The 26,920-nt window shown below is 39.3% G+C and overlaps 1 protein-coding gene across 1 annotated transcript; it reads right to left on the bottom strand.

Moving 5' to 3' along the window:
- Positions 1-368: 368 nt before the first annotated feature.
- cdh16 (cadherin 16, KSP-cadherin) lies at positions 369-26,920 on the bottom strand (the record flags this gene model as incomplete). Its single annotated transcript, XM_080458055.1, has 17 exons — positions 369-1,073; positions 1,217-1,333; positions 1,966-2,082; positions 5,608-5,847; positions 5,987-6,117; positions 6,213-6,454; positions 9,749-9,940; positions 13,036-13,112; positions 13,630-13,842; positions 14,692-14,842; positions 16,354-16,479; positions 21,075-21,271; positions 22,965-23,123; positions 23,611-23,740; positions 24,018-24,152; positions 26,687-26,785; positions 26,900-26,920. 17 exons carry the CDS (start codon positions 26,918-26,920, stop codon positions 973-975), a joined length of 2,448 nt encoding a protein of 815 aa, XP_080314181.1. The 3' UTR covers positions 369-972.

Genomic DNA, 26,920 nt, shown 5'->3' with positions numbered 1-26,920 from the left:
TATATAGAATCTATTCTATTTCCAATGCTTTGTCTTTTTGTGTATAAGAAGTGATTACTGGACAGTGCAGGGCAAGTGTCATTCAGCAGACCTTCAATTGTTGAGCTATTCATAGCAACACTTTGGTCTGAGTATAGCTTTGCTTGCCTGCTATGTGGTGTGGGGTCAGCATTTGTGAAGCGGTAATCACAGAAACTGGAACACGGCGCTAATGCAATTATAAAGGCGGGGTAATATCAGGCTGTCTCATTAGATTTATTGTGTTTTGGTTTATATTCTGTAAGGCAAAGGGTATCTACAGATAATGAATCATGAACTCGTGTATCAAGATAGGTGAAAGGGGGGATTTGAAGCTGAAAAAGTTAGGTGGTGTTTGTAGCTTGTTTTATTTCTTTTGAGGTGTCAAATTACAGAAGATTACAACTTAGCTTTACAGACATGTTTGTTGTAATTGTTGGCTGTACAACTAGTTATTCTTCTCTATCATTTGAGGACTTGATTCCAGCTAAACAACATCATCCTTAATTATTCCGTTGTGCAGCGCAAAATACGAGTGTAAGGCACTATGCCTGCATTTCATACAGAAAGTCCAAAATGTATGAGCAATACATATTGTGTCATGTTATTACCACTTATTATTCTCCATGAAAATCACAGATTTTGTTCATAATGTTTATAATTTTATCAACACATTTTTGTGACAGTATTCCTCTCAGTGGTTGAAAACAGTGGCTCCACAGCAATAATGAAAATACTCGAAATACAACCCTCCAGCATAAGTCGACATTTGGTCCGAGGCACAGGCCAAAGCAATCAGGATGCATGAACTAAACAAAACAAGTTTGGCGTACATATGATTCAATGATTAAAACACACATTGTGAACAGTGATGGTCAATAAACAAATTTTGTGCTCTGGCAACAGTGTTGTTCTGCTTCAGTGTCCAGGTCGAAGTGAGTAGGACTATCCCACTTAGATGGAAATCTTCAGAGGAACTCTCTCCTGGTTAGTTTTACTTTGCTCTTTGGGATTCTGGTATGAGAGTCTAACAAATATGACAATGAGGATAGTTCCTGTAACAGAGGGATACAAGTTATGCAGATATACAAAACAACTCAAAGAAAAGTTGAACTTGAAAAGTTTTCTTGAAAAAAATATGAGAAGTCCTTCATATCTGTGTATGCCGCCACTTTGTTTTTTCAACCTCTGTGCGTACCTATGACTGTGAAGGTGCCGAGCAGGATGCCCACTGTCGACTGAATGGTCGGCATGCCCTCCAACTGTTTCACAGGCATTTTGCAGTTTCCTCTGACGTTGCAGGGACACACTGTGACTATCAGAAAGGGAAATCAGGACAACAAAAACAAGTCAAATTTTAATGATTCCTAACCCCAGAGGAGTTCTGACTGAACAGGAAATGCACGTCCACAAGGAATCACTGGCATGTTTACAACGGTGTTCAGTTTCAACAGAACTTCTAGCCAAACTAAATCCACAGCGTACGTTAAAATGGACATGACATCATACTTTCACTTGATGATAAAAGTAAATATTTTTGTATTATAGACAAAATCCAATATAATATACAAAGAACACAACATTCTACTTTCGCTTGCTTCATGTGTGAATTTTGTTATTTTAGTATATTCCTTACAAACAAGCAAAAAAAAAAAACCTAAGCTCTTTTTATTCTCTAAGCCATATAGTTTATACAAACCTGTTCATTTGAACTGATGTTTTATCTTGTGTTATGTATATAAACTGTCAGCGGGCTATACTGGACAGATCACAGTCCCTGGAGAGCTCAGTAATCACAAGTGTGGAAAATTCATTTGTAAAGCTGCAATACATCAGGAATACACTGGAGCAGAGGTAGGATCAAGTTAGTATGCTTTGCTCTTAGCTCCCAGCGCTTTGTGCCATGACCTGCATGCACTCAGTGCAACTCATAGGTGTCAGCGTTACCTGGCAGGTTTATGAAGGTGCTCCTGGGAGGAGAGCTGCTGTCAGAGATGGTGAAGGGCACGGTGTAGACCTCCGGGGCCAGGTATGGGATGTTTAAAGACAGGTTGGTGTGAGTATCTGAAGCGCACAATATTTGCTGGTTGGTTCAGAAAATGACACATTAAAAGCTGTCTATGACTTAGTTTAGCTGTAGAATTACACAAGATAAGCGTTGTCTTAAAATGTTTAGAGTTTCAGCGCTCAAGTGTTGCAAAAGAATATTTCAAGATTTACTCTTTAACGTCGGTGACTTTTGATAGTCAGTCCTTGAAAACACAATACATGATAGTAATATCTATTAAAGATGTGTTGGCAAGTGTAAAACTGAACAAAATGAATAGGTTCACGAGTGAAAAGACTAAAACTCTCCCCGGTTGTCATCAAAAACATTTCACATCGCATGGCACTAATGTCCGGATTTTTATGAAACAAATGATGTGCTCTGGAATTGTTTTAACTTCTAACAGATACCTTTACAGAAACAAGACATTAGCTTAAGGTAACCATATATGGTTACTTGTTCTATTAAGATTCTTATGTCTCGTTCAGTGTTCAAACAGGATGCAATAATTCACAATTCTCATGAATGAATATTATATTCACAATACAACACAGACCATACATCCTGAACTGGTTAATGTTTCATAAAAAATATAAACCAGTCATGAGTTTGATGGTGGTGATACATCTCAACGAAGTTGACATGTCGTCTGTGTTTTAATGAGGATACAATATGGGTTCATGTGACTTGAAATCACTGCATCATTCTACCAGAAACAGGAAAGCCTCCTGACCCACTGTGACACTGTGCGGTTCTCCAGCTGGACGGTGGAGAACAGGAAGGACCTGCAGCAGTTGGTGAGAGTGGCAGAGCTAAGCATAAACACATCACTACCACCCCACAGAGACATTTACATTGGCAGGCAAGGAAAGAAGACCATCTGCATTTTGAAGAAACCCACGGACCCTGGATGTCACTTGTTCTCCCAGCTGAAATTGAGGAATAGACGTTAAAACCATCTTCTACCCTCAAGCAAACAACCTTTGCCCCCTTTAAAAGAGACAAACTAACTAAATTAAAACTAATCACACTTTATTAACTTGAGGTGCGATCCCTCCAGTACCTTAGTTCAGTACCTTATCTATTATTTTACTTCACTTTTACCTGAACTGCTGAATGTTTTCCCTCTGTCTCTTAAACTATGATAACTTGGATTCTGAATCTCTTCTTTTACACTTCACGCAGCATCAAAACCAGTGACTTCCAATCAGGTGGCCTGACCACCCGGAATTTAATTCACTCATGTCACAAAACTACTAAGTTTAAGCATTTATTTACTTTGGAAGTGTATTGTATATTTAAAGGTAATCTCACAAAGTCAGCAGTGAGAGAAACAATGGCAGCATAAAAGCAATGGGCAAAATTGGAGCTGAATGCATCTTTTGCCGTGACTAACTGGTGAAGTTTCAAACTGTGCAAGCTGAAGCAGTACCAGACCACCAAACACCCCGAGACGGTATGTAAACCCAAAGAGTTGATCCTCAGTGAAAATGAACTCATCAAAGTATGCAATTGTTTTACAGACATTATGATTGTATTACTTGAACCACCAATGAGGCGAATATCTATCAAAAGTACACCCATACAGCTGCATATCTGCACAACACACAGAGAGTGTAAGAGACAGACGGAGCTCTGTATGCAGTGGTCTGGAGCTTGTACCTCTTTATCTTATCTCTCCACATCAGTCTAAAATATAAGCCTGGTTGCATGACGTAAAAACCCTGCTCTGCAAAGAGAAGGCTTTTATCAGGCTGTTTGAAGTCTTATCAGGGGGTCTTAAACTCTAAGCTTGCACCTTACCATCATTCCCCTTCATGTTCCATTTGTCAGTTCGGGAAAACACAAGCTGTGCAGCCCTTATATATAGAGGCCGTTAATGTATATAATGCAGTTATCCTCTACCTGCACTCTGTCACCTCTGATGTAACAGTTTATCGGATGGACGTGTGACTACCTATGTCGTCCAGAATCAGTGACACTGGAATGTATTTTACACTGCTGTGCTATTAGATGTGACACAAGGAGATTGGCTGTAAGTTTTCTCTTTCCTTTTGACTATGAACAGTAATTTGAAGATGAAGTGGAATAAGAGCATGCTGGCTCATTAACTTCATTTCCACATTGAAAAGAACTGTCACATCTGTGAAAGATTTTTGGATGAATGGATATATCACAGAGGCGCAATCTCCTTTTCAATAAAGGTTGGGGTTGTGTCACTCGAACTGTGCAATTCTGCTGCAAAATTATACTGACACAAGTACACATTTATTGGTACAGCCATTACTGCCTGTGACCAGGTGCAAAGCATTCTGGGAGAGTCCTCTTTTAGCCTCCATTAGCTGGCAGGAAACCAGTAGTGACGCCAAAGAAATCACACAGAAGATATAATTACAGCTGGGCTCAATCAATACCAGCAGGAACAGGGGAGTGAAAGAAAACCATAAAGAAAAAAAAAAGCTGAGAGGGAAGTGGTTCAACTGTTTGAATGACTTAATGGCAGACGTCATAGCTGCAAATAGTTGGCATTAAATGAGCCCAACACTCGCTGTGCATAACTACAAAAAAAGCATAATTGCATTATACCTCCCATTGCAGACAGCGCTGGTGAAATTATGCAGGCTGAAATCAGAACATAGTCATTCGCAAATCTTCAGGACCAGATCCCCACTTTCTTTGATCGTTGGAATGCAGTTTGCATACTTACATTTATGTAAGTCGAAGCAACTTATAACATTAGTCACCCTCTGGCAATCTGAATGTCCACTGGTTGTATTTGAAAATGCATCAATCAGATATGTAGCAGGGTTTGACCTTGCAGTTGGCTGGGGACAACTTGTCCTCTTCAATAAATTAACTTCCTACATTAAATCAGTCTGCATTAATCAGAGCGCATGTCACAGTTTGTTTGGACAATTGTGTGCACAATGCTCACGTCTTCATCCTAAATGTTCTAAAACGGTGGGATGACGTGTCGTGATGTGCATTTTAGCAGGTACGGCTTGACACAGTGGACATTTCACCTGTCAACGCAGCAAAAAACATGTCACCATAGAGAAGTTGTGCTTTTGCACATGCATGTTTGCAGGGGCACATAATAATAATATTATTATTTTTATCCATACACCTGTTATTTGCAAAGTATGACAAGTATAAACATCTGCTGGGAAAAGAGGTCATTTCATTTAAGATATTTGGATATGAAATAACATCCATTTGGCTGCACTCCAGCTGGCTTTGAGACCATGTTGGCAACCACAATCCAAACATAGTACTTTAATATAATGAATACTTGATTTGATTGGAGAATAACAGAAACTCCTATTGTCCTATTGGATATTCATTCCAGATATTGTTCTGATTGCAATTGGCACCTTGTACTTTCAGCTTGTTAAATCTACCAAATCAGTGTAGAAAAGTAGATAAGCAGAAAATATCTGCCAGAGCGACAGTATATTTGTGTGTTCTCTTCAAAATGAGTCATAGGACTTCCATTGTATACTCTGAGGTGACTGAGTTCGCCTAGTCTGCCGTCATCTCACCATTTATAGGCGTGAGTTTCCAGTTTCGGCGAACTGTGGCATCGCTGCGGAGGGAGAAATTGAGCCTCCCACCATGCTGTGGACCATCACTGTCTCTGGAAGCGAGCACCAGAGCTTGGTCCTCCCAGCGAGGAGTACACAGGTACTTCCAGGAGTAGTCTCCAACTAGCACTGGGCTGTTGTCATTCACATCCAGGATCTGGACAGTCACCAGGGTGGATGCGGATAAGGAAGAGTTTCCTGTGATGAACACAGGAATCATGAAAAACGTGTCCCCAACAAGTTGTGGCTTTTTATGCAAATTAGGATTTTCGCCTAAACTATTAAACATCCGTAAAAGTGTATTGTGAATGAAATAGTTTAATTAAAACTAACTTACGTCCATCCACTGCAATGACTGCCATGGTGTACGTGCTGTTTTCCTCTCTGTCCAAGGCCTGCACAGTTTTTAGTTCACCAGAATACTTCCCTATTGAAAAGTATTTCTTTGTGTCTCCTTGAAGAGAATATCTTGCACAAAAAGAAAAAAAATTACAGATAGAGGAAACATACATATAAATAACAAATGTGCTGCTTTGCGCATCTCGACTGACTGAATTGGTTACCTTATTGGGTGGGAGTCTGGGTCGTAACCTCGGATGGTGGCAATAACTCGCCCTGGCTCCTCCCCTTCTCTGACGGTCACCTCATAATGGCTTTGAGACAAGACCGGACCCTCGTTTACATCGTCAACATAAATAGAGACTGTAGCTGTGGATGCAGGTCCGTATCGACCACGAACCAGAGCCACGGGATTCTGGGCACTGAGGACCAAGATGTACTCACTCTCACGCTCAAAATCCAAAACCTGCGAGAAAATGCAATAATTGAAAGTTGTCGATCAATTTCACACACATCTTTTTAGACACCAATTCTGGAAACGTCCTTTTTGCTTTGCAGCAGCATACAGGATGAGAATGAATAAAACTAAAACCGCAACAAAACAAAGTTTTATTGAAAACACAGTTTTGAGGTCACAAAATGCCTTGATTTGTATTCAAGAAATGTCACTACCACTAAGCTTAAAAGCCACATTTTACTCGGATTTGGAAGGTTTTGGAATGCCTTTTTTTTTTTTTTTTTTTATATCATACAAAATCTCAGAGTACAGAAACTGAAGTGGAATGTTTATGATGTTGTCGAATTTCTCTGGAATCTGTTAAGCAGAGAGAAATCCCCACAAAAAGATCATTTCCATGAGATAAAGGACAGCAGAGTCCCCATAGTCCAATTCCCTTATCATTCCTCAAAGGAAACAGGATCTACTGGGTATTGCTGTATTTGTAACAGGAAATAGACACTGAAGTTAGAGGGGGAAAAAAAAACATTATTTGATGTGTACCCATTTCAATAGTTTCCTTTATATGTTCAGTATGTGTGCAAATGCAGGGTGACTATGCAGTAAATACCTCAACAGAATGTGGACGTATTGCCATACGTTATTGTTAAAACTTTGGGATATTCATTCAATGAACAAGAGACTTAATGTAAAATAGGATACCCCCCCCCCCCACCCCCCACCCCACCCACCCACAACACCCCTCCCACACACACGTATAAATAGATTAAGGCGTTGATGTTAAAATTCTACTTATTTTTAGTATGAACCACATTTAGCTCCATATTTGCACCAAAATTAGGAGCAGCAGACTCATATGATAGGATTAACTTAATCTGGACTCTAAAAATAGTAACTGTGACCTGCTGACTTTGTATGACGGATTAAAGGCACTTTCAGAGTGGGAGTTTGGAAAGATTAATTTTGTTTTTTTAGTGTTTACAGTTCAGTCAGTGATTTAAATACTTGTCACACATTTAAAGATCCCAATGATTCCAGATGTGACAGAAACCAGCAAAGGTAAATTGATGAAATCCATTATTTTATCCCCATTTTGTATGATTTTGATTATTCTAGTGTGATCTTTTGACTCATGCCCCGAGGCTTCTATTTCCTGTCAACTTGTACCCTTAAATGAGATCTTTCTTCCCATAAAAGCAGACATATTAAGCCGGCATCGCCTGACATCATGCTGCTCGTGCTGAATGTGTCTCTGTTGCTAGGAGAAAAGTACAAACCTTGGGGGACAGATGAGCACTGCTGCTGCTGCTGACTGGAAGTGACGCGTCGCGCGAGTCAGCGTGTATCAGTGCTTCAGTTCGTGTGCACGGACTCTCCAGAGGCTATCGTCAGTTATTTCAACTACTAAATAAAACTCCCAGGGCAACACTGCCTACTGTGTGCTGTGTTGTGTGTATTTCTGAGAATTATGAACACTCAAACTCTACTGGATTGTTACAGTCACACTGATATTTTACCTTATGTGAGTTAGCTTTTATCTCTTTGTTTCAGGCACACGTTGGTCTCGCTGTTTAATTTTGTTCAATTATATTACATGTATGTTTGAAAATATTTTTCAATCATTTGTGAAACACTTTGAGTTGAATTGCATTGTCTGAATGCTGAAATATCAATATAGATTGATTCATTGATTAAGTTCACATGATCCTAATACCTAAAATATTATTCAATGTATACTAAGAATTGTGACCAGTTTAAAATACTGTGATAACATTATGTGGCATAATTATTTTTTAATGCTTTGGTTACAAAACAAAACACTGAAACACTTTCCTCTCCCAGTGTTAAATCTTACATATTTCTAGATATTTTAATCCCTGCAGTAGAACCATAGAAGATAATGTTAGCTGGGTTCACAAAGTCAAGAAACTAATTTACCTGTTGAATGTCTGCTCATAAATGAACTTCAAAAAAGAACTTTCTCCTAATGCGTCTTTAACAAAGTGGTTTTTATATTTGATGTACTACCACAGGCCAACAGTTCACCTACCACATTCAACTCACTCACATCCTTTAGTTTGTAATACATTTACGTCAAGCGGTAGCCTCTGTGGTAAGCCGCCATAAGGGTCTGCTCACACAACCTAATTATTCACTTAGACTGTGAGCAGTGTGTAATTTCTAATAATGAAATGTGTCTGCGTTCTGGTGCTGACCTCATACTGTAACACCATAAATTACTGGATTTACACAAGTTAATTTAAATCCAGTGAGAAATTTCCTGGGATGCGTTTACTTTTTACCAGGATGAGCTAAATAAACAACAATATTCCTCCAGCGATGCAAAGTTAATTACTGTAGCATCTCACAAGGCCAGTACAAAAACCTCAGCAACAATTCATTGTGCGTGACATCACCACTAAGAAAACAGACCAATTTGAAATAATACACTGATACCATTTTTAGGTTCCAGTGGTCTGCTTTTCCTCAGAGGAGCATGAGCAATTTGCTGTTCAATCACATTCATCACATAGACTGTCTCCTGCCTGGCCCACTTACAAAGAGCAGGCCATTATCCTATACTCCCACTCACGTGCAGACACACTTGTTTTATGCAAACGTGTGAGCTGTGAACTTTTACATCTTATCTATTCTTTGTACAGCACTTTGGTCCATGGTGGTGTCTTTAAATATGCTTTATAAATAAAGTTGGATTGGATTGGATTGGACTTGTTCCTGCATGCACCCCTGAAACACCCTGCTGGATTAAAGGGGGCAAGCGAAGGGTGATGTGCCCTGGGAACAAGACAGATTATTGGGCTGCAATATTCTATTGGCATCAGAACTCTGTTTTTCTTTGTGGTTTGCACAACTGTAGTATTGACGTATTGGAACATTATTTTCTGACCTTTATTTTGGTGCCTCTCACATATACACTGTAATATTCCAATCATGCGAACATTAATAAAGTTTATTTTCATCTGTATTTTGGTTTGGCCTGCTACTGAATGATCTGTTAAAACTGCAAACATACCAAGGAAAAATACAGGCCGCAGAGCCAAAAATTGTCTTTGACGTTAATATTTGTGCCCCTGGGAGAGGCTTTTATTGGTCTCTCTTACCCTAAAAAGGATAACAAAAACAATTAAGTTAGTATAATTTGGACTGAACTCCAATGACTGCGTGTAAATAGTTTGACCTTGATTTGTGTGGTACGCAAACAAAAAGATGCTCTAGTGTATGCGTGTGTGCGTATATACATGTGTGTGTGCAAAAAGTCACGAGAATTTTTCAGCTGTTCACCTTCGAAAGCACGAGTGAGACCTCGTTGGTCTGCTTATCCGTCACTAATGTAAAGACCTCTTCCTCGTTTCCAGACTCTAAATGGTAGTCCACCTGCCAGCTGTCTCCACCTCGAACATCTGCGTCCCCCGCCAGCACAGCTGTCACTGTGGTGCCCACCGGAGCGTCCTCCGGGATGTGAAAGGGTCCGTACTACGGGGAGGAGGCAGAAAAATGTGTGACTATTGAGAGAGTGAGCATCTATTGAAAGATAAAACTCTAACAATTTGGATTTTTAAAGAATAAACTTAACGAAGTGGTGCTCAGATAGTGAGCTCACAACTTCCCAAACACCATCCATCAGTACGGAAAATAAGAACGAAAGGAGAAATTCAGATACCACGGTGTTCAGTGTTATCAATTCTGTAAATCAACAACTGAAATGTTTAATGTTCCTTTTCAGCAGTCATTAGGCATTCACATTACTCCTGGAAAATCTAAGTGAGCCGTGAAGCTTATCAGTTGGAGGGCAAGAAAAGGTCACATCAATTCATCGAGATTTGAGCAAGATGTGGAAATCTCTCCTGCTAAAGGAGATGCAGCCACCTAATAAATCCAGGATTTACTGTAATGTCTTTAATATAGACATAAACATTTTGATCGTTTCTGAGAAGTTTTAGTGCATTTTATTTGTGAAGATCAGATCCCCTCTTTTTTTTTTTTTTACAAATTTATTCAAAAGCTTAAAATATTTAAACACACAACTTCCCTGTGTATATTTCATTGTGATTTTCTATCATGGAATCATTTTAATAATGGGAACTGTACAACATAAAGTGTTGTCCATTTTTAATAGTGGTAACCGAATGACACTGGATGCTGTGCAGGACAGTGATGTTATAATATGGGAATTCAACCGTTAATGTATTTTCACATCTACAAATGATCTTGTATTTTTTTTTTTTTTTTTTCTTTCTTATCTTTTTTCTTTCTTTTTTCTTCTTTTTCTCTTCTCTCTTTTAGAAGTTGGCATGGCTGCCGTACACGACCGGGGGGGAACGCACAAAGGGAGAGAGAAGAGAAGAGAGAGAAGAAAGTCGAGGGGGGAGGGGTGAGGGGGGAGGGGGGAAGGGGATAACATACAATGTCCTTGTTGTGCTACATATATTATTTGCAATAATCACACTCATCCAAATACTTTCCAACTGTTATTAGATTGAACCAGCCTGAGCAGCTCTATCTAGACAGTAAGATGATTTTCTAGATTAACCAGCCTGAGCAGCTCTATCTAAACAGTAAGATGATTTCCTAGATTAAACCAGCCTGAGCAGCTCTATCTAGACAGTAACGTGAAGCAGGAACATGAAATAACAAAGAGGCAACAACAAAAGAGGAACATGATTTTTAAAGTTTGAGCAAATGATGACAGACAACAAGCAACTTCAGAAGCACCTTTCGTGAGGAGTGAAAGTGTGTGTGTGTGTGTGTGCGTGTACAAATGATCTTGTAAGTACAGGTGCCAAATGCTTAAAGGAATATATGCAATCATATACAGAAAAAAGTATTTTTGTATGGATATTAGTCCAACAAAAATATTACAATCTGACTGCACTATAAATGGCATTTAAGGGACAAGAATTCATCTGGTTCCCTGTCAAACATTTTCTACTCTTGCTAGAAAACCATTGGTGTTGTAGTTTTGTGGCCACCAATGACAGTCACGGGTGACCGACCATCCAATTTTCAAACGAGACGATAATGCGACCGCATGGGGAGTGTATGTTTGCCCCCTCTTGCCTTCCTGGTGTGAGCTGACCTTTATTCACAAACCTCAGTGTGTTTAGACAGCCGTTTAATCTGCCACTCACAGATGTCCTCTCGTGAAGCAGCCATGCCTGTGATCCTGCTGCCCCATCCGCCGGGCTGCTGAACCCATTCCTGTCACCACTCACCTCCCACATCAACCCCCCCACAGTGTTGCCTTCACATTGCCATGGAAAAAGCTGCTCTGCTCAGGCGTGACCTGCTCAAGAGCATTTTCCACCTGTGTGTGTGTGCGTGTGTGGGTGTGTGTGTGTGTGTGTGTGTGTGTGTGTGTGAGTGTGTGTGTGTGTGTTATCTGAGTAAGTGTGCTTTTGTTTATCACAGCTTGAATTGAAATTCTTCACTGTTTAAAGAACATGTGGTTTATAGCTTTGCGTCTTTTGCGTAAAGCATGTATTTGAGCAATACCATCATGACAAATATATTTTATTAAGTCTGTATTCAATGCTTCTGTCTCATGTTTCTTAAAGCAATAACAGTAAAGATCTCCGGCCAATTGCTATTTCCAGGGAGTGACTTCCTTCCCTGAAACAAATAGTGTTCCTTCACAGATCATTATGTCTGCGTAGTCAAGCAACTCTGTGATGGTCTGGGAGTAAAAACAGTGAACAGAGAAGACTGTATACCCATTATCACAGCAGGATAATTCTCCCACTTAGCTCCCAACCCTCAGGACTTTTTTTTTTTTTTAAATCTCTCCTATTATACAGCACATGTGGGTGGAAGTGAGGGGATTTTCTGAAATTGCCTATCTTTAGTTCATTTCTTTCATATCGCCACCCACGCTAGAATGAGGGAAACCAGTGCGTTGCTTCATGCTGTGCCTGCAACTGCGGCGTTAATGATGCGGCCTCATCTGGACCTCTGAACCACACCGACAGGTGTTGAAAGTTTCAGATATTTTAAATGTGATGCAGATGATGGTGAGGTGAAGAAAGAACAGAAGAATAATTCAGTTTAAGATGTCAGAAATGACATTACAAATGAGGAGTGCTAAAGTAAGATGCTGAAATAAAGAATCGGGTAATACAAACATTCTTGGTACACAGTAATAGCTGTTACAACAAAGGTCCTTGCATAATCTGGAAAAATCTGTAACATTCTAATGGTACTGGAGGGCGTTCTGCAATCACGATGTTGATTTAGCTATAAATAAATGGGTGGAAACTAGTCTCCAAAGAAAGCTTTATCGGATTAAACTCTAAAAACACTGTCCACTTAGAGTACAAACCACTGAATAAAACTCCACCAATAACATGGTGCCATCACTATAAGCCTAAGATTAAAGGGCATATCTAATTCCCCATCAGGGAAATTAGATCAGTGAGCTGCAGGGTGCATTCACAGTCTGCAATCTAGTAGCCCCTTTATATAGTCTGTATTTTTTTATTTTTTTTTAATGCTCATGCTGTAATGCCCCAGGCCAAACATTGCATCAGAGGTGTGTCTTGATGTCTGTGTGGATGCTTCTTGTGCTCTCGTACCTCATGCTGGGAGAAGACTGGTGGGTTGTTGTTTTCATCCTGAACGGTCACAACCACGGTGCAGGAGCTGTTCAGACCTGCCAGGAGACATCGCCGTGGCTTCTGTTAGTGACTCAGGGTCAGTCCGTCACCCGAATATAATATGTTTAAGGAACAGCAAGTACCTCATCCTGCCTCCATCACACCCTGAGTCCATGAGTCATACAGAACACATCATCTGTCACCCCAGTGGTGAGCATGTATACACTGGATGCTAACAAATTCACAAAGCGACTGACGCACTCACTCACAAATCTAATCCATCTCTGCTTGTGGGGGTCATGACAGAGCCTAAAACATTTCACATAAATGCACAACACATACGTAACTAGCAATGTACGAAAACGTAGCAAAGAGAATCAATTCATGATTTTTATGTTGTTGTACTGTTCTCACTTGCACGACATATGATTTATGTTTCTTCATCATTTTCTTACAGCATAATGTTTTTCTGCCTTGACAAGAGACCGTATGACACCAAACACTGTCAGTTAAACACCACACATCAGAGAAACCTTCAGAGAAAGGCTGTGTTCTGCGTCTGTACAGAATCACCTTTAGCATCCTCAGCAGTGATGGTCAGAGTGTACTGTGGCGCTGTGCCCTCCATACTGTCTGCCTGGACAGAGATGACCCCTGAGTCACGGTCCACTCTGAAGAGGGCGCGAGGACTCTCTGGAATTTGTCCAATTAGACGATAGAAGATCCGCACATTGTCCGTCTTTGGATCATCGTTATCAGCTGCCTGCACTGTCAGGATTTCTGTCCCTGGGAAAAATACACATATAAAGAACAGTGAAAGTGAGATTCGTAATTTAAGTTACCTTTTGATAAAAAAAAAACCATGTTTCTTTTCTCTCTCTCTGTCTCTCTGTCTCTCTGTCTCTCTGTCTCTCTCTCTCTCTCTCTCTCTCTCTCTCTCTCTCTCTCTATATATATATATATATATATATATGTAGAGAGAGAGAGAGAGAGAGATATATGTATATATTAGGGGGAGAAAATCTAGATATTTCAGACTATTCTCAATTTCTCATTACAAAACACTTGAATAAAGTTGCACAGTTATGTTTACAACAGCCAGCAAATCTAAAATGTTTTTGGACTACTATATTAGATGGCCACATAACATCCTGAATGAGAATGGGGGAGAAAGGTTATGGCATTTAATCTTCATTTAGGAATTCCATTTAGATGAACAGATTGTGAAATCTAATTCATTTCTGTGTATCAAATTGCTCAAAGCATTTACAAAATAGAGCTGGAAAGCAACTACCTAATGTTTGTCACAGCACATTATTATACATGTTATGATCATGTGGGAGAGTAATGGTGCCCTCCGTGTCCTCCCAAACTGCTTTCTATATCCAGCACACATCATCAAGACAATGTCAATACTGCCAGTCTGTAACGCCACATCGTCATCATAGGGTAAGTGTTAATAATGGTCAATTATGATTGATATTACTGCTATATAAAAATCCCAAACTTCACTAGCAATAACACATTTTTGAAAGTAATTATGTGAAGCAGTACATACATTTCAAACTTTAACCCATCATGTTCGCTGTTTATAACATGACATCATAATTTATTTTCAATAAACAGATTAGCTACCTCGAGCGGCCAGTTCCTTAACCACAGTATGATACTGTGCTTGTGGAAAGGTGGGTCTGTTATCATTGGCATCGCCCACCATCACCCTCAACTCCACAGGCTTGGCAATCTGTCTGCCATCTGGACGCTCAACCACAATGCTGATTTGGAACTGAGAAAGCCAAAGAGGACAATGATGTTAGTCACCATTGGAGGTAAAGCCACAAAGACAGAGGATGGGTTATGCAACAAAGTACCAAGTAATTGTGGTCACTTTATCATAATGGATGTGTTACTGTTATTTAGTGGAAGTTCACAATTTTCACGTGTGGACGGGTCAAATAAAATCCCTGGTGTGAGAGCTGCTGTTAAAACCCTGGTGCAGATCAACATCCTTGCATAACAGAGTCATTCTTGTTGTAATGTTGCTTTATAGATGCCATTATATTTTTTGAAACCCTGTTGTTGAGTTTTTACCAGGTTAAAATGTCAAAGTTTGTTACATCAGCTGCCCAGAGTGCTTTTGTTTTTATTTTATGAATTTTTTTCCAATAAATTTGCCAGTACGAGTGTGAATTGAGTTGAGCTGAGTTGAGTTCCCACCAGGATGGGAACTCAACTGTGGGAAAACTTCTGGGATTTGAAGGTCTTTAAACACATCCAGTGATTCATTTCATGTTCATATCACGAAGAAACCTTTAAAAATATATATATTTTAAATCTTGACTAATGTTGAAACACTATATAGAAGCTAGTTTGGCACTTCTGCCAACTAAAGACAAAACTCTTCCAACAAAGAACAACTTAAATGAAATATTGTCAGTCATTCACTAAATCACTGTAGAGGACAGAAATGGCAGTGCTAGTAGTCTGTGTTTTAACTCTGTCTCTGTAGCTCTGTCTTTTGTGGCGCTTGAGCCTTTCAAGTGAATATGAATTGTTTAAAGAACACTAGAGAAGCTTTCTATGCTTGTCAGGTTGTTTTATTGATTACCTTGTTGCAGTGCACTGTAATGAGTGATTTTGTTTGATGGAGTGGATTAAGGTTCTTTCAGTCAAAAGACTGTTAAGGTGGAAGTAATGTGACAAATTTTAATTAAAGTCTCCTTTCAGAGAACAGCATGGAAACCTGATGAGTGCATTGAATATCTGCCACTTATTCGTTCTGTTTTCTGTTGTTGTCTGCTGCAGAAAATTCGTTAAACAAATCCCACTTCATTAAACCACATGCAACTGTGCTGATTTAATTACAAAGGATAATAAAATCTGGTTTCAGCCCCTTATGACTCTCGTATGGATAAAAGAAGATGAATTGATGGATATTGGAGTCAGATTGAAAGATATATTAAGTCTGCAATATAGTTACACTGTCTTATACCAAAGTTAAGAATTCAGTCTTTGAGAAATGATCAATGCTGTACCTACATCGAAACTATTTAGACCAGGGGTAGTAAATGTGCTGTCTGTGGGTACTTGGTAACCTGCTAGGACCAATTCGTGGCAGTAATGTTCCAGAAAATAGGGGTCAGTGCAAATGTCACAATTTTAAAGTCATATATTCAGGAAATCTTTCACAACTACACCTTTATTTGCCAAAACTCTTGAAGTACAGTAGTTTCTCAGTTTTAGTTATTTGAACGTAGAGGTGTTATTTATACAGTATTTTGCAGTAAATGTACACACCTGGTCTTGTGTCTCTCTGTCCAGTGGGGCGTTAAGGTAAATGACTCCTTCTCTGCTGATGGTGAAGAGCATCTCTGGGAACTCCCCCTCCAGACTGTACTCTGCCTGACTTCCACTCCATTTGACCTACATTAACACACATGAACGGAGAATAGTTTTATATGATTACAAAATCAAATACATCAAAGTGTTGTAAGAGTAAATAAAACTTTACCGTAGAGATATTATATCTGACGTGTGCAGGAAATAAAAGTAGTGCAGCTCAGACATAGACAGCTTTGCGCCCAAACGAACGAGATGTTCAAGTCCAAAGCTGAACTTCCATTTGTTTACACGATAGGAAGCCAAACAAATCCTCTGACAATGACGGAGAACAGAAAGCGTAGCCAAAACTAACTATGCAGGCTGAAGGGGATTTTCCACTCTGCTTTACAGCCCTTGACAGAGGGCTGTGCAGAGGGGCTGAAACAACCCTAGTAGTCATCAAACAGCACCCAACAAGGACAGGAGCCCAGTCAGAGCACAGCGGATGCACACCCAGGGCATATGTACAGTATCTACTCAACTCACTGTCACACTCTCCTCCCATGTTTTGGATATAGCTGCCCAAACCAAGAACATCTGTATACAGAGCACCCTTTCACACAGCTGGCATCTTTCCAGTGTTATGGTGTGCTCCTGGACCTTAGAACTCTAAAGATATTTGATAGATTATGAGTGCCTGTTCATGAAAAAACAAAAAACAAACAAAAAAAACTTTTCTATAAAACTCATATGAAATAATTAGTTTTGCTTTCATCAGTCTTTGAGTTTGCAGAGCACGCTCGGGCTCCTCTGATGCTTGTGTTTGAACTGTGTCAAAGAGGCTTGTGTGTGTTTCTACATAGTTCTCCAGGCAGTCTGGAGAGTAATCAAAAGCTGAATTTCAAAACATGATACAATGCTCTGCATCAAATTATAAAATCAGGCAGGGGCAAAAGCATCAAAGATGCTGAAGAGGTTGTTGATTATGACTTAAAATGCTTCACAGGCAGTCGACCGTAGCAATTTTGATTTCCACATGCATATTTCAGTCCATTTTCAAGCAGATCATACTGACATCCAAACAGTGAATTGTCATTTTAATCACAGTTAATCACTTAACTAAATACGTTGATTTGGGGTGTACCTATAGTACCATTGTAAGATTATCTACGCACCAGTTAAAAGATAGTGTGAGATAACCGAAAAAAATCTTACTGTGTGTAATTCAGATGAGCAACACATATTAAAGCAGTAGATATGAGAGGACTGTCTTGTTTAAAAATCAAACCTTGCTTTTTTTTTTCGATTGTGGAATCAATCTGTAAACACAACACTCCCACTATCTCCTCATAAAGTAGAGATGACCATCTGGCCATTACTCCATTATTTATCAAACTGTGTTCGTCTTGATGCTCCGTTTGCTTTTCACAAACCCTTGAGTTATGGCGTTACACTTTGATAACCGTCTGTGTGATATTAGTTGCTGAACATAAATTGATCACAGTGATAAAGAGTGAGCCAAAGAATAGTAGAGATGTTGGAGTTAAACCGAGGCGGTAAAAGAAATCAAACGAACAGCGAAGAGGCTTTCTGTGTTCTGAAGTCTTCCTTTGGCTTAGGCTTCCCCAGTGTTTGATTTGCACATTGTTCTCTGTTCCTAGTCATCTGATGTTCTTGTCTCGAGTCCCCTGTGTTTCCAGGCTTATTTTTAGCACAAACATCTTGTCATGTTTCTGTGAACTTCACTTCCTTTGGTCATAGTACTTGTAGCCGCATGCATGAGGCTGAGGTGTGCTGAACATAATCACAGTCAGGATGATTCAGTACAACAGCAAGACCTTGAGTGCAATATTGCTTTGGGGCAGCCGTGGCTCAGTGTGTGTCAGTATCAGGTTTTTCTTCCATTTCCAATGTTGGTGGTTTGATCCTCCTTCTTGCATTGTTAATGCATTTCAGGTGCCTTGAGCAAGACATCAAACCCCAACATTTGGCGACCACCTTGCGTCTTCACCTTCAAGTTTTTGAAAGATTGTCAAAGCAAATGGGTGAATCGGTCAAAACCAAGTTTGCCGAGACTGTTACATGATACACTTCAAGAGAACTGATCACATGAGCATATCTATTGTAGAAGCTTAAACGTTTCAGCTATTCACAACATCACTTTGGGTGAAAGCTGTTAGCTGAGGTGTTACATCTACAAAATGTTTCATCTGCAATACTAAACACTGATTAGGAGGAAGTGACGAAGGTCTAGTGAAGCTCAAACTAATTCCACAAAAAGTAATCAAATTTCATCCCCCTGTGGAAACTGACAATTCAATGCCACTTAGAGCTCTGACTCATTCATTCACAGGCCCAGGACCTCTGGTCCACTTCAAAGTCTCAATAAATTGCATTACTGTTCACGTAGTTCCACAGAGTGCATTACATAATCAAGATTTTCATGCAATCAAAAAACATAAGCAGCAGATGACGGATTGAAGTGAACTTTCAGAACTGTGAAAACAGAAAAGTGCTGAAAACCAGCGTGGATGACATATTAAAATGACAACCAAAGCATATTCTATTCTGCAGAATCAGAACAATTAAACACAACAATGACTTACTTTGGTAACAGACTTTCAGGGAGAGATGGATTCAGGAAGAGATACATGAAATCTGTAAACCAGCAGTAGGATTTCAGCATCGGTCTCACTGTGAATGATGTCATTTATTTGTCACAGTTGAGTGGATGTGGACATGACTGCTCCATTTATGTGAGGAGTCAGTAGAGGAGGTGAGATCCATAGACTGGGTCCCTCAACACGATCATTTTTGTATGTGTCATAACAGCGGTTAGTCCCACCGCCTACCACTTCACACAGCAGCACAATCTGCAACGTGGGCGAGATGAGGCTTCCCCTGGATAAGGACCACGTTAACCTAATCCAGTTTGGTGTGATTTGTGAGGAGAGTGAATGGGATACTGTAACTAAATGGTTTTCAAGTTGATGCTTCTGTAATAGAACACCAAAGACTTCATTTCCCACTCTGTTAACACTATTTTTCATGATGGATTAAGACACATACACGTAGAGAATCTGCTCATTTAAATATTTCCAGACGGTCTCATTTGTATACAGGGACACAGATCTGTTGGTATTAAAGACTGAAAATGAATCATTCTTTAAAAAGCAGCAAGCTGTGTTTGATATCATTTGCTGTTATGTTATAGAAATACAACTCAAACTTCATTGTAAAATTGAATTAGACTTATAAAAAAAGGCAAAAATGTGCCTACACCAGTGAATCCACACATTTTCAGTGGGAGGCAGGGGGTGGTAGAACAGAAGACAAGAGAGGCTGAGGGCGAGTGTGGGGGAGGTGGGAGAAAACAAGAGGGGAGGGAGGTATCGCTATGTACCTTGTGGTCACAGTGACTCTACACAGGGCATTTAATTCAACTTCAGAAAATGCTCTTCGGTCCTTTCAGTGTCACAGCATGAAGCTGAAACAACAATACAGTCTGTATGCAGCTGCAAAAATTAAACATTTCATAAAATATGATTAATGCCACTGACATCTAATGTGATTCAGGAGTTTCAAAACCACCAAGGACCTTTAAATTATTGATCGACATGAAGCTGATATTTGCAATATATAATAAAGCAAATAGGTTATGACCAGGGACACAATGAAACTTAGTAATATGTGATAAGACATAATGTTAGATCATTTACATCACAGTATAGTGATCATGTAGAACAACAGAGTCAACGCCTCCAGAAACTGTGTATAAACTTTAACACAAAGCATTAACTGGCCTTTTGGGAACGGGGGAAACATCATTTAACAGATATTGACAGATTTGTTTCAAAAAGAAACCGAAATATAGAATGTTAGGTGTACATCTATCATGTGAACATCTGTAAATGTGAATTATTAGTAGATAGCAACTGATCTATTATTGAGCTATCAAATGTAAAAAATAAATAGATAAAAAAATCTTTTTGTAATAGTTCACAGCTCAAGTTTAAAGACAGCCACTTTACAGTGACAAAAAAAGAGACCATGTAACAAAGACTCAGCTGAGGGCTTTGAGTGAAATGACTCAGGGTTTTTATTAAGTACTGTTAGTTTTTCTCACTGCATTAATCAATGGAATTGCCAAACACACTGGTTCCAACAAAATCTGAGACTTTATTAAGCCAAATACTCCCCGCATACTTGTTTAAACATACAAGTCAATAAAGATGACATAAAATACTGATGTATTTATAGAGAACTGTTCAATACATTTAAAAATGATGTCATACGTTGGATGTATTGAGTGGGGATGTTAAGCGGTAGCATTAGAATAATGTCCCGATGAGTGGTGGTGGGTGTGAGAGGGAGCCAATGACTCTTTTTGATTCTGAGAGCCTAAGTGACTCAGTCAGGAGGTAGCCTGAAAGGATCCATGGCATTTGAACACCATCAATAATTTAGTATCTGGTCACTTAGGAGGTCCAGTGAGGCACTAAAAACAGCAACAAGCAACGCGATGCCGCTTCACTCAGTCCGCGCTATCGACAATGTTTGTTTTATAGTAACATGATATCATAGTGGCAACTGCATTAAGCGAAAGCTGTTTCCATAATCCATGGTGAAAATCAAAGGAGTGCTTTTTATTGTAGGTGGGTCAAGTCACTTGATATGCAAAAGGTTTAACTTCTCACCTGTGAGATGGGGATGGGGTAAGGGCCTGGGAGATTCTCCTGAAGTCGCACAGGGTCAGGAGAAGCCCAGGTATTTCCGGTCACCTCAACAGTAACGATGCCAGTCGTGAAGAAGGCGTTCACCTTTCCTGCCATGTCCTTCACCATCACTGAGAGCTTGTACCGTCCACACATCTCCGGGTCAAGAGTAGAGGCACCTGGTGGTCCAACAGACAACGAGGGAGACTTTCACATGTTGTCTTCTGGAACCTTCTGGAACAAGTTTTTACACTTGATGCCTTTCTCGATGCAACCTGAGCAACTGGGTTTTGAGAGTCTCTTTCAGGGACTCACAGCATGAATGAGATTCACAGAAGCACCAAGCTTACTCCCTAACCTTTGGTCTGTCCTAAAGAATCACAAAAAACATTTAAAAACTATTCTGTTTATTTTTCCTTACTTTATATTATTTATCTATTTTATTTTATTTTTGTCTAAATGTAAGCTGTTAAACATAAACAACACATCATAATCATACCCTCAGATAAATGATGACATTGAAAACCATGCAGCAGATATTCATGGCGAAATTGCCTTGTGGAAATCAGCTATAGTGTTGTCTCATTAAACTCCACCAAAGGTTTCCGGAGCACAAGAAATAGCACCAGCATGCCATCATTTACTCGGTACTCTATATCTACATTGTGTGTGAACAAGTTCTTTTTTTGTTTGTTCATTTGCTTCTTTCTTTACTTTTGCATGATTGCACAGGAATAGGTTGCTGAAATGCATCATTTAAAGAAATACGTCGTTCTATCTGGTAGTAAAGCTTCCTTTCAGCCCATACCTATCTGGATATTCAGATTAGTTTTATTCTTGTATCTCTCTGCGTCATCCTGACTTCATGTAGGCTCACTGGGGGCACTGGATGTGAAATATAGTCTTTTACCTAAAGTACCTCAATTGAAAGCATTCACATGTAATGAGACAGTTACCTGCTAAACGTGTCTTAGACAGCTGTGTCTTCCTCATCTACCAAACAACCCGCACCTGGAGCTCCGAGCTGCCTCTGAGGTTAACATTTGGTGTTAGTGTTAGAGTGCAGTGTGCAAGTGGAGAAGATGATAACGTCGAAATGAGGCTCAAAATAGATAGAATCAATCTGAAAGATAGCAAAGGTTGTTGGTTTGCCATAATCAATATTTCAGCAGGTGTTTGAATGGAAAAATTGAAATTGGCAAACAGACAGAGGGAGCGAGAAACACATGAGAGAGAAATGTGTACAGTAAAGACGAATACCTTTTATCGCTCCATGCTCAATGTGGATCCTTGTTAAAGTATCAAGACCAGATCTCGCCACCATAACTTGACCAGACTTTCAAAAAGAAGTCCCTAACGTTCCATGAGCATGGAAGGAATACTCACCCATTTTTTTAAAGTTGTTTATACCTACTTACATCAAAGCTGAGACTTGGCACTAATAAAGTGTCCATCACTTTAATTCAGATGGCATGCTCTTAGGCACAGTCTTAAGTCTGAGTCTGAAGGACGTGTCTGAATACTTCAGGTCTAGACGTTATGTAATGGCTATACTGATTCTAAACTTTCAGAAATGTAACATGAGCACTTCATGAGCCAACATGCTCTTTCTGCTGACACTGATATATTTGCAACATGATATAAGAAGCTATTTATAGCAAAGGAACAAATTAAATGAAAACCACTGGGATGTTAAACAAAAACTATTTCTATGGCATATGAATATACGACAGAAATACTGAGTGTATGAAAATAACAGGCCTTTTCAAGTTGTGAAGAAGACGGCTACAGTAAATTAAAACACGACGCGTGCTGTGCCATATCTGCACTATTTGTGGAAGAAAGCCCTCGGAGCCATTGATCCAGATTTACCTTCCTCCGTGAGAGAAACCTCTCCAGTGATGGAGCTAATGAAGAACATTTGGCTGGAGGGAATCCTGGGAGTTTGTTCCATCAGGCTGAACCGCAGTTCAGCATGGGCAGTGTTGCGGTCATCACGATCTAACGCCTCCACTTGCATGAATGGGATCCCTGAGGGTGATGAGTGATGCGGAAAGAAACCATGGGAGTGGGAAATAAACAAAAAGGAGTCACAAAATTGTCCGGAAAATATTATTGATTTAGATAATAAGATCCATATTGATCCCAGGTGAGATATTGTGGAAAAAAAAATAAAATCCACAACTTTCACATACTATGATGCAATCCTCCTGTCTGCAATGTTACAAATGTCACGTTAAATTGAAATTGATCACAAACATTTTAAAGAAAATACATTTGATCATTGAGTCAAGGCTGGCGTGAAGTCTGAACCTTGCACCCGGGAGCTGAAAAGTAATTTCAGTATGATCAAAAATGAACTGATTCGGTTTACTAACTACTTTACGAAATGATGTTACAGGTATTTCAAATATCAAGATGTCAGTAGTGAGAAATGTACTATATATATAATATATTCTATTATTATGTTATATATAACTATATAACATGGTTGCATTGTTGCTCAAGGTTCCCATACCTTTAAGAAGCCCGAGCTGCACACTGCCTCTCATGCTTTCCTCGATGAAAGCAGGCACATTGTCGTTCTTGTCGATGACACACACTTCAACCGTGAAGCTCTGACGATGCACCGACGTTCTGAAGGACACCTGCACCACACACACACACACACACACACACACACACACACACACACACACACACACACACACACACACACACACACACACACACACACACACACACACATTTTCATAATTAATTCACCATCAGCGTTCAATTCTTCATATATTTAGACAAGTACATTAAATTACATTAATTTTACAATGTCAATTTAATACATATCCAGACATTTATTCAAGCTGACTATGACTCATCAGAGACAGGTATAGAAGTGACATTATATGAACCAACATGATATGGTACCTGTAGAGAGTAAGATGGCTGTTTCTCTCTGTCCAGTGGTTTTAGAGCGTACAGGAACTGAGAATCAATTCCAAATATTCCTTCATCATCTCCTGTTACAACCAGGTCACTGTAATTGCTGGGCAAGCTGTGAAGCTGAAGAAATGGAAACGAAAACAAACAAATAACAAAATAATACATTTTGTTTGCACTCCTCTCTGTATCCAAGCCAGGTACGAATGCATAATGTGTAAGGAACTATTACTACAGTTATCACTGATTTGACTTTAACCTATATTCAACCAGGACACCCCATTAGGACTTGAAGAAATACATTTTTTAATGATTTTTTTCTATATTCATATCTCAATTAAGTATAAAAAATGTAACTGATTTCTAAGTTTTTGAATTTTTTTGCTTGTGTAAAATTCGGCCTTTCCTATTTGGAAGCCTTCTGGTCGACTTACATTTTTAAACTGAAAATACATTACTCTGTGTGGTGAAATGTTCACTAAGAGACAATGTTACAACGCCCACACTAGCTGATCTCTTGACACGCATGCGTTGCAGGAGACATCTGGTTCCTTGAGAAGCTGAAACAGTTTCATGGGTGAAGTTCATAACAACCTGATATATAACTACTTTGATTTGTGTATGCTGAGTGAATAAACCACATTAATAAATCCAACTAAAGCCCAATGTATATATATTTTTTTATTACTAAGTTGTCCAGACACGGGCCTGCAGGCAGCATAATGGTGCTTTGGTTAGCAGTGTCACCTCACTGCAAGGATTCTATTGATAGTTTGCATGTTCTTCTTGTCCATACACAGATTTTCTCTCTAAATATGTGCCGGTCAGGCAAAGCAGTGGCTCAAAACAGGTTTTCTTTATAACGGTGTAACTAGTTACTTGACCATCTCTTAATGAAAGCTATGAGGTGAACTGGTGAACACAATCCTCATTAGGTTAAGTGATGAGTGTAAATTCTCCATATTTATGTGGGAGTAGATGATTTTCCCCCACCTTTAGCTGATCCGGGCTCCACCCTTACTCATAAAACAAATATAGATCATAGATGAATGGAAGTCAATGCACGAGCAGAAGGTGCTCATGGCCACCAGGTCACGACACTTTGTGAAACTAAAAGTTACATCATTATCATTAATAGATTTTGAGTCAGAATCTGTTCAAATGAAAATGACAATGTGATGATTACTGAAATCAATGAGTTCGGGGTGGCTGAAGATCAATAGGTAAACATCTTAAAACCATGTTAGTTTTGTTTTTTTAAAGCAGCGTTTTAACAGTAAAATGTCCATTTCCCCCTGACTTTCGTGTTTTTGTGAGTACCCTGCTTTTCAACTTGTGTTGCTGACAGAATTATCATTTAAAAAGGTAAGACTATTAAACAAACTTTAGCCAGAATGAGCAACCTTATTGATTACATCTTCTGAATCTCCAAAATGAAAGTCTTATCGCAGCAAAAAAATTCCAGAACCCAAATATCTACATTTAGAGTCAGTGCCAGTCCCCAGTCATAGTCGTGGCTCTGCAGTATGTCTGTAGAGCTTCCGTGCCTGGTAAGTATCTCAAGATTAGTCATTCAAGAAATTTGATTAATAGAAGAGACATCCTTGATGAACAGAGCTTTGTGGAAGGGTTCTACCTTGAATAAATCTGAAGCACTCATTGTGTGCATTCCATTTACGAGACAGAGTGAGGTTATTGGCATTCATTTCTGTCCATTAACGCGCTATTGGTGAGTGACTGAAGTGTTAATGAAACTCGGTTGAAGTTTGAATAGCTCCTATGTAATTGTGCCTCATTCGAGATGAGATGACATCACAGTATGGCCAATTAACGTGCCAGATGCTTGTACTGTTGCACAATCCAGAAAACGTCTGAGTGACATGCATGAAAAAACAACCCGCCTGCTACCCATTTGGACCAAATGCAGAGGCTGGGTCTGACGGCTGAAAAGCATTATGAGCGAGCCAATTATAGTGCAGTGATGACGGCAGCGTGCTCGTGCAGTACATTTTCAACCTTGAGTGCAGACAGAAAGGGAGGAGAGAAAAGAAAAAAAAAGATGCAATTCTGGCTTGCCACCTACCTAAGCGTCGACGCATAGACAAGCAAAAATCAGTAAACAAATGATCACCAGAATATCAACACACTCAAAAAGCTGTCAGTAGATGGATTTATTTTAAGTTTTTCTTCATTCATGGGAAGTTTTGAATAGACATTCCTTTCAACTTAGTTAAACAGCTACACACTCCTGAGGTGGATGAAGCAGTATAGAAGAAGGATAGATGGATGGATAATTAAAAAATGGAGAGGCTACTTTATACAGGCTCCGTCTCAATGGCCTGAATATGGAAGAAGTGGGTAATGAAGGTGGAAGGACAAATTACAGTTGCTCTAAAACAAGATGTTTTATAGCTATTTCCAATCGTTACTGATACGAGATTTCTACACTGGTTACTTGATACTGGTTTTTGTAACAGTGACTATAAAAACATTCAATCTTTCAGTACTTGTTTGCCATTCAAATTTAACATAATTGATTAACCCTCAAATTGAATATATTGTGATAATTTGTAAAAATTTCTAATTAGATGCCTATAAAAAATAATTGTTGTTCAATAAAATATGATAGTGACTTTACATAAACTGAAGTGCCTTACCTTGGCCAGATACCATGGGAAAATGCCATCGTAGTTTTCAGGAACACCAATTTTAACGTTGGCCCCAGAGCAGGGTGCAGTTGTATAAATCACTGCCAACTGTGAAACAAGATATTAAGTGTCTTAGTGGGTTTTGCTGATATGTTAATGCAGTAATTTCCTTTTAATAGATTATTAAAATGTGTTAGAATATAAAAAAAAACAACTTCTTACTATGAATGCTGTGAAGCGCAT

The sequence above is a fragment of the Lipophrys pholis genome, assembly GCF_963383615.2.
Source record: "Lipophrys pholis genome assembly, chromosome: 2".
Lineage (NCBI taxonomy): Eukaryota > Metazoa > Chordata > Actinopteri > Blenniiformes > Blenniidae > Lipophrys > Lipophrys pholis.
This window is presented reverse-complemented; position numbering and strand designations above follow the sequence as displayed.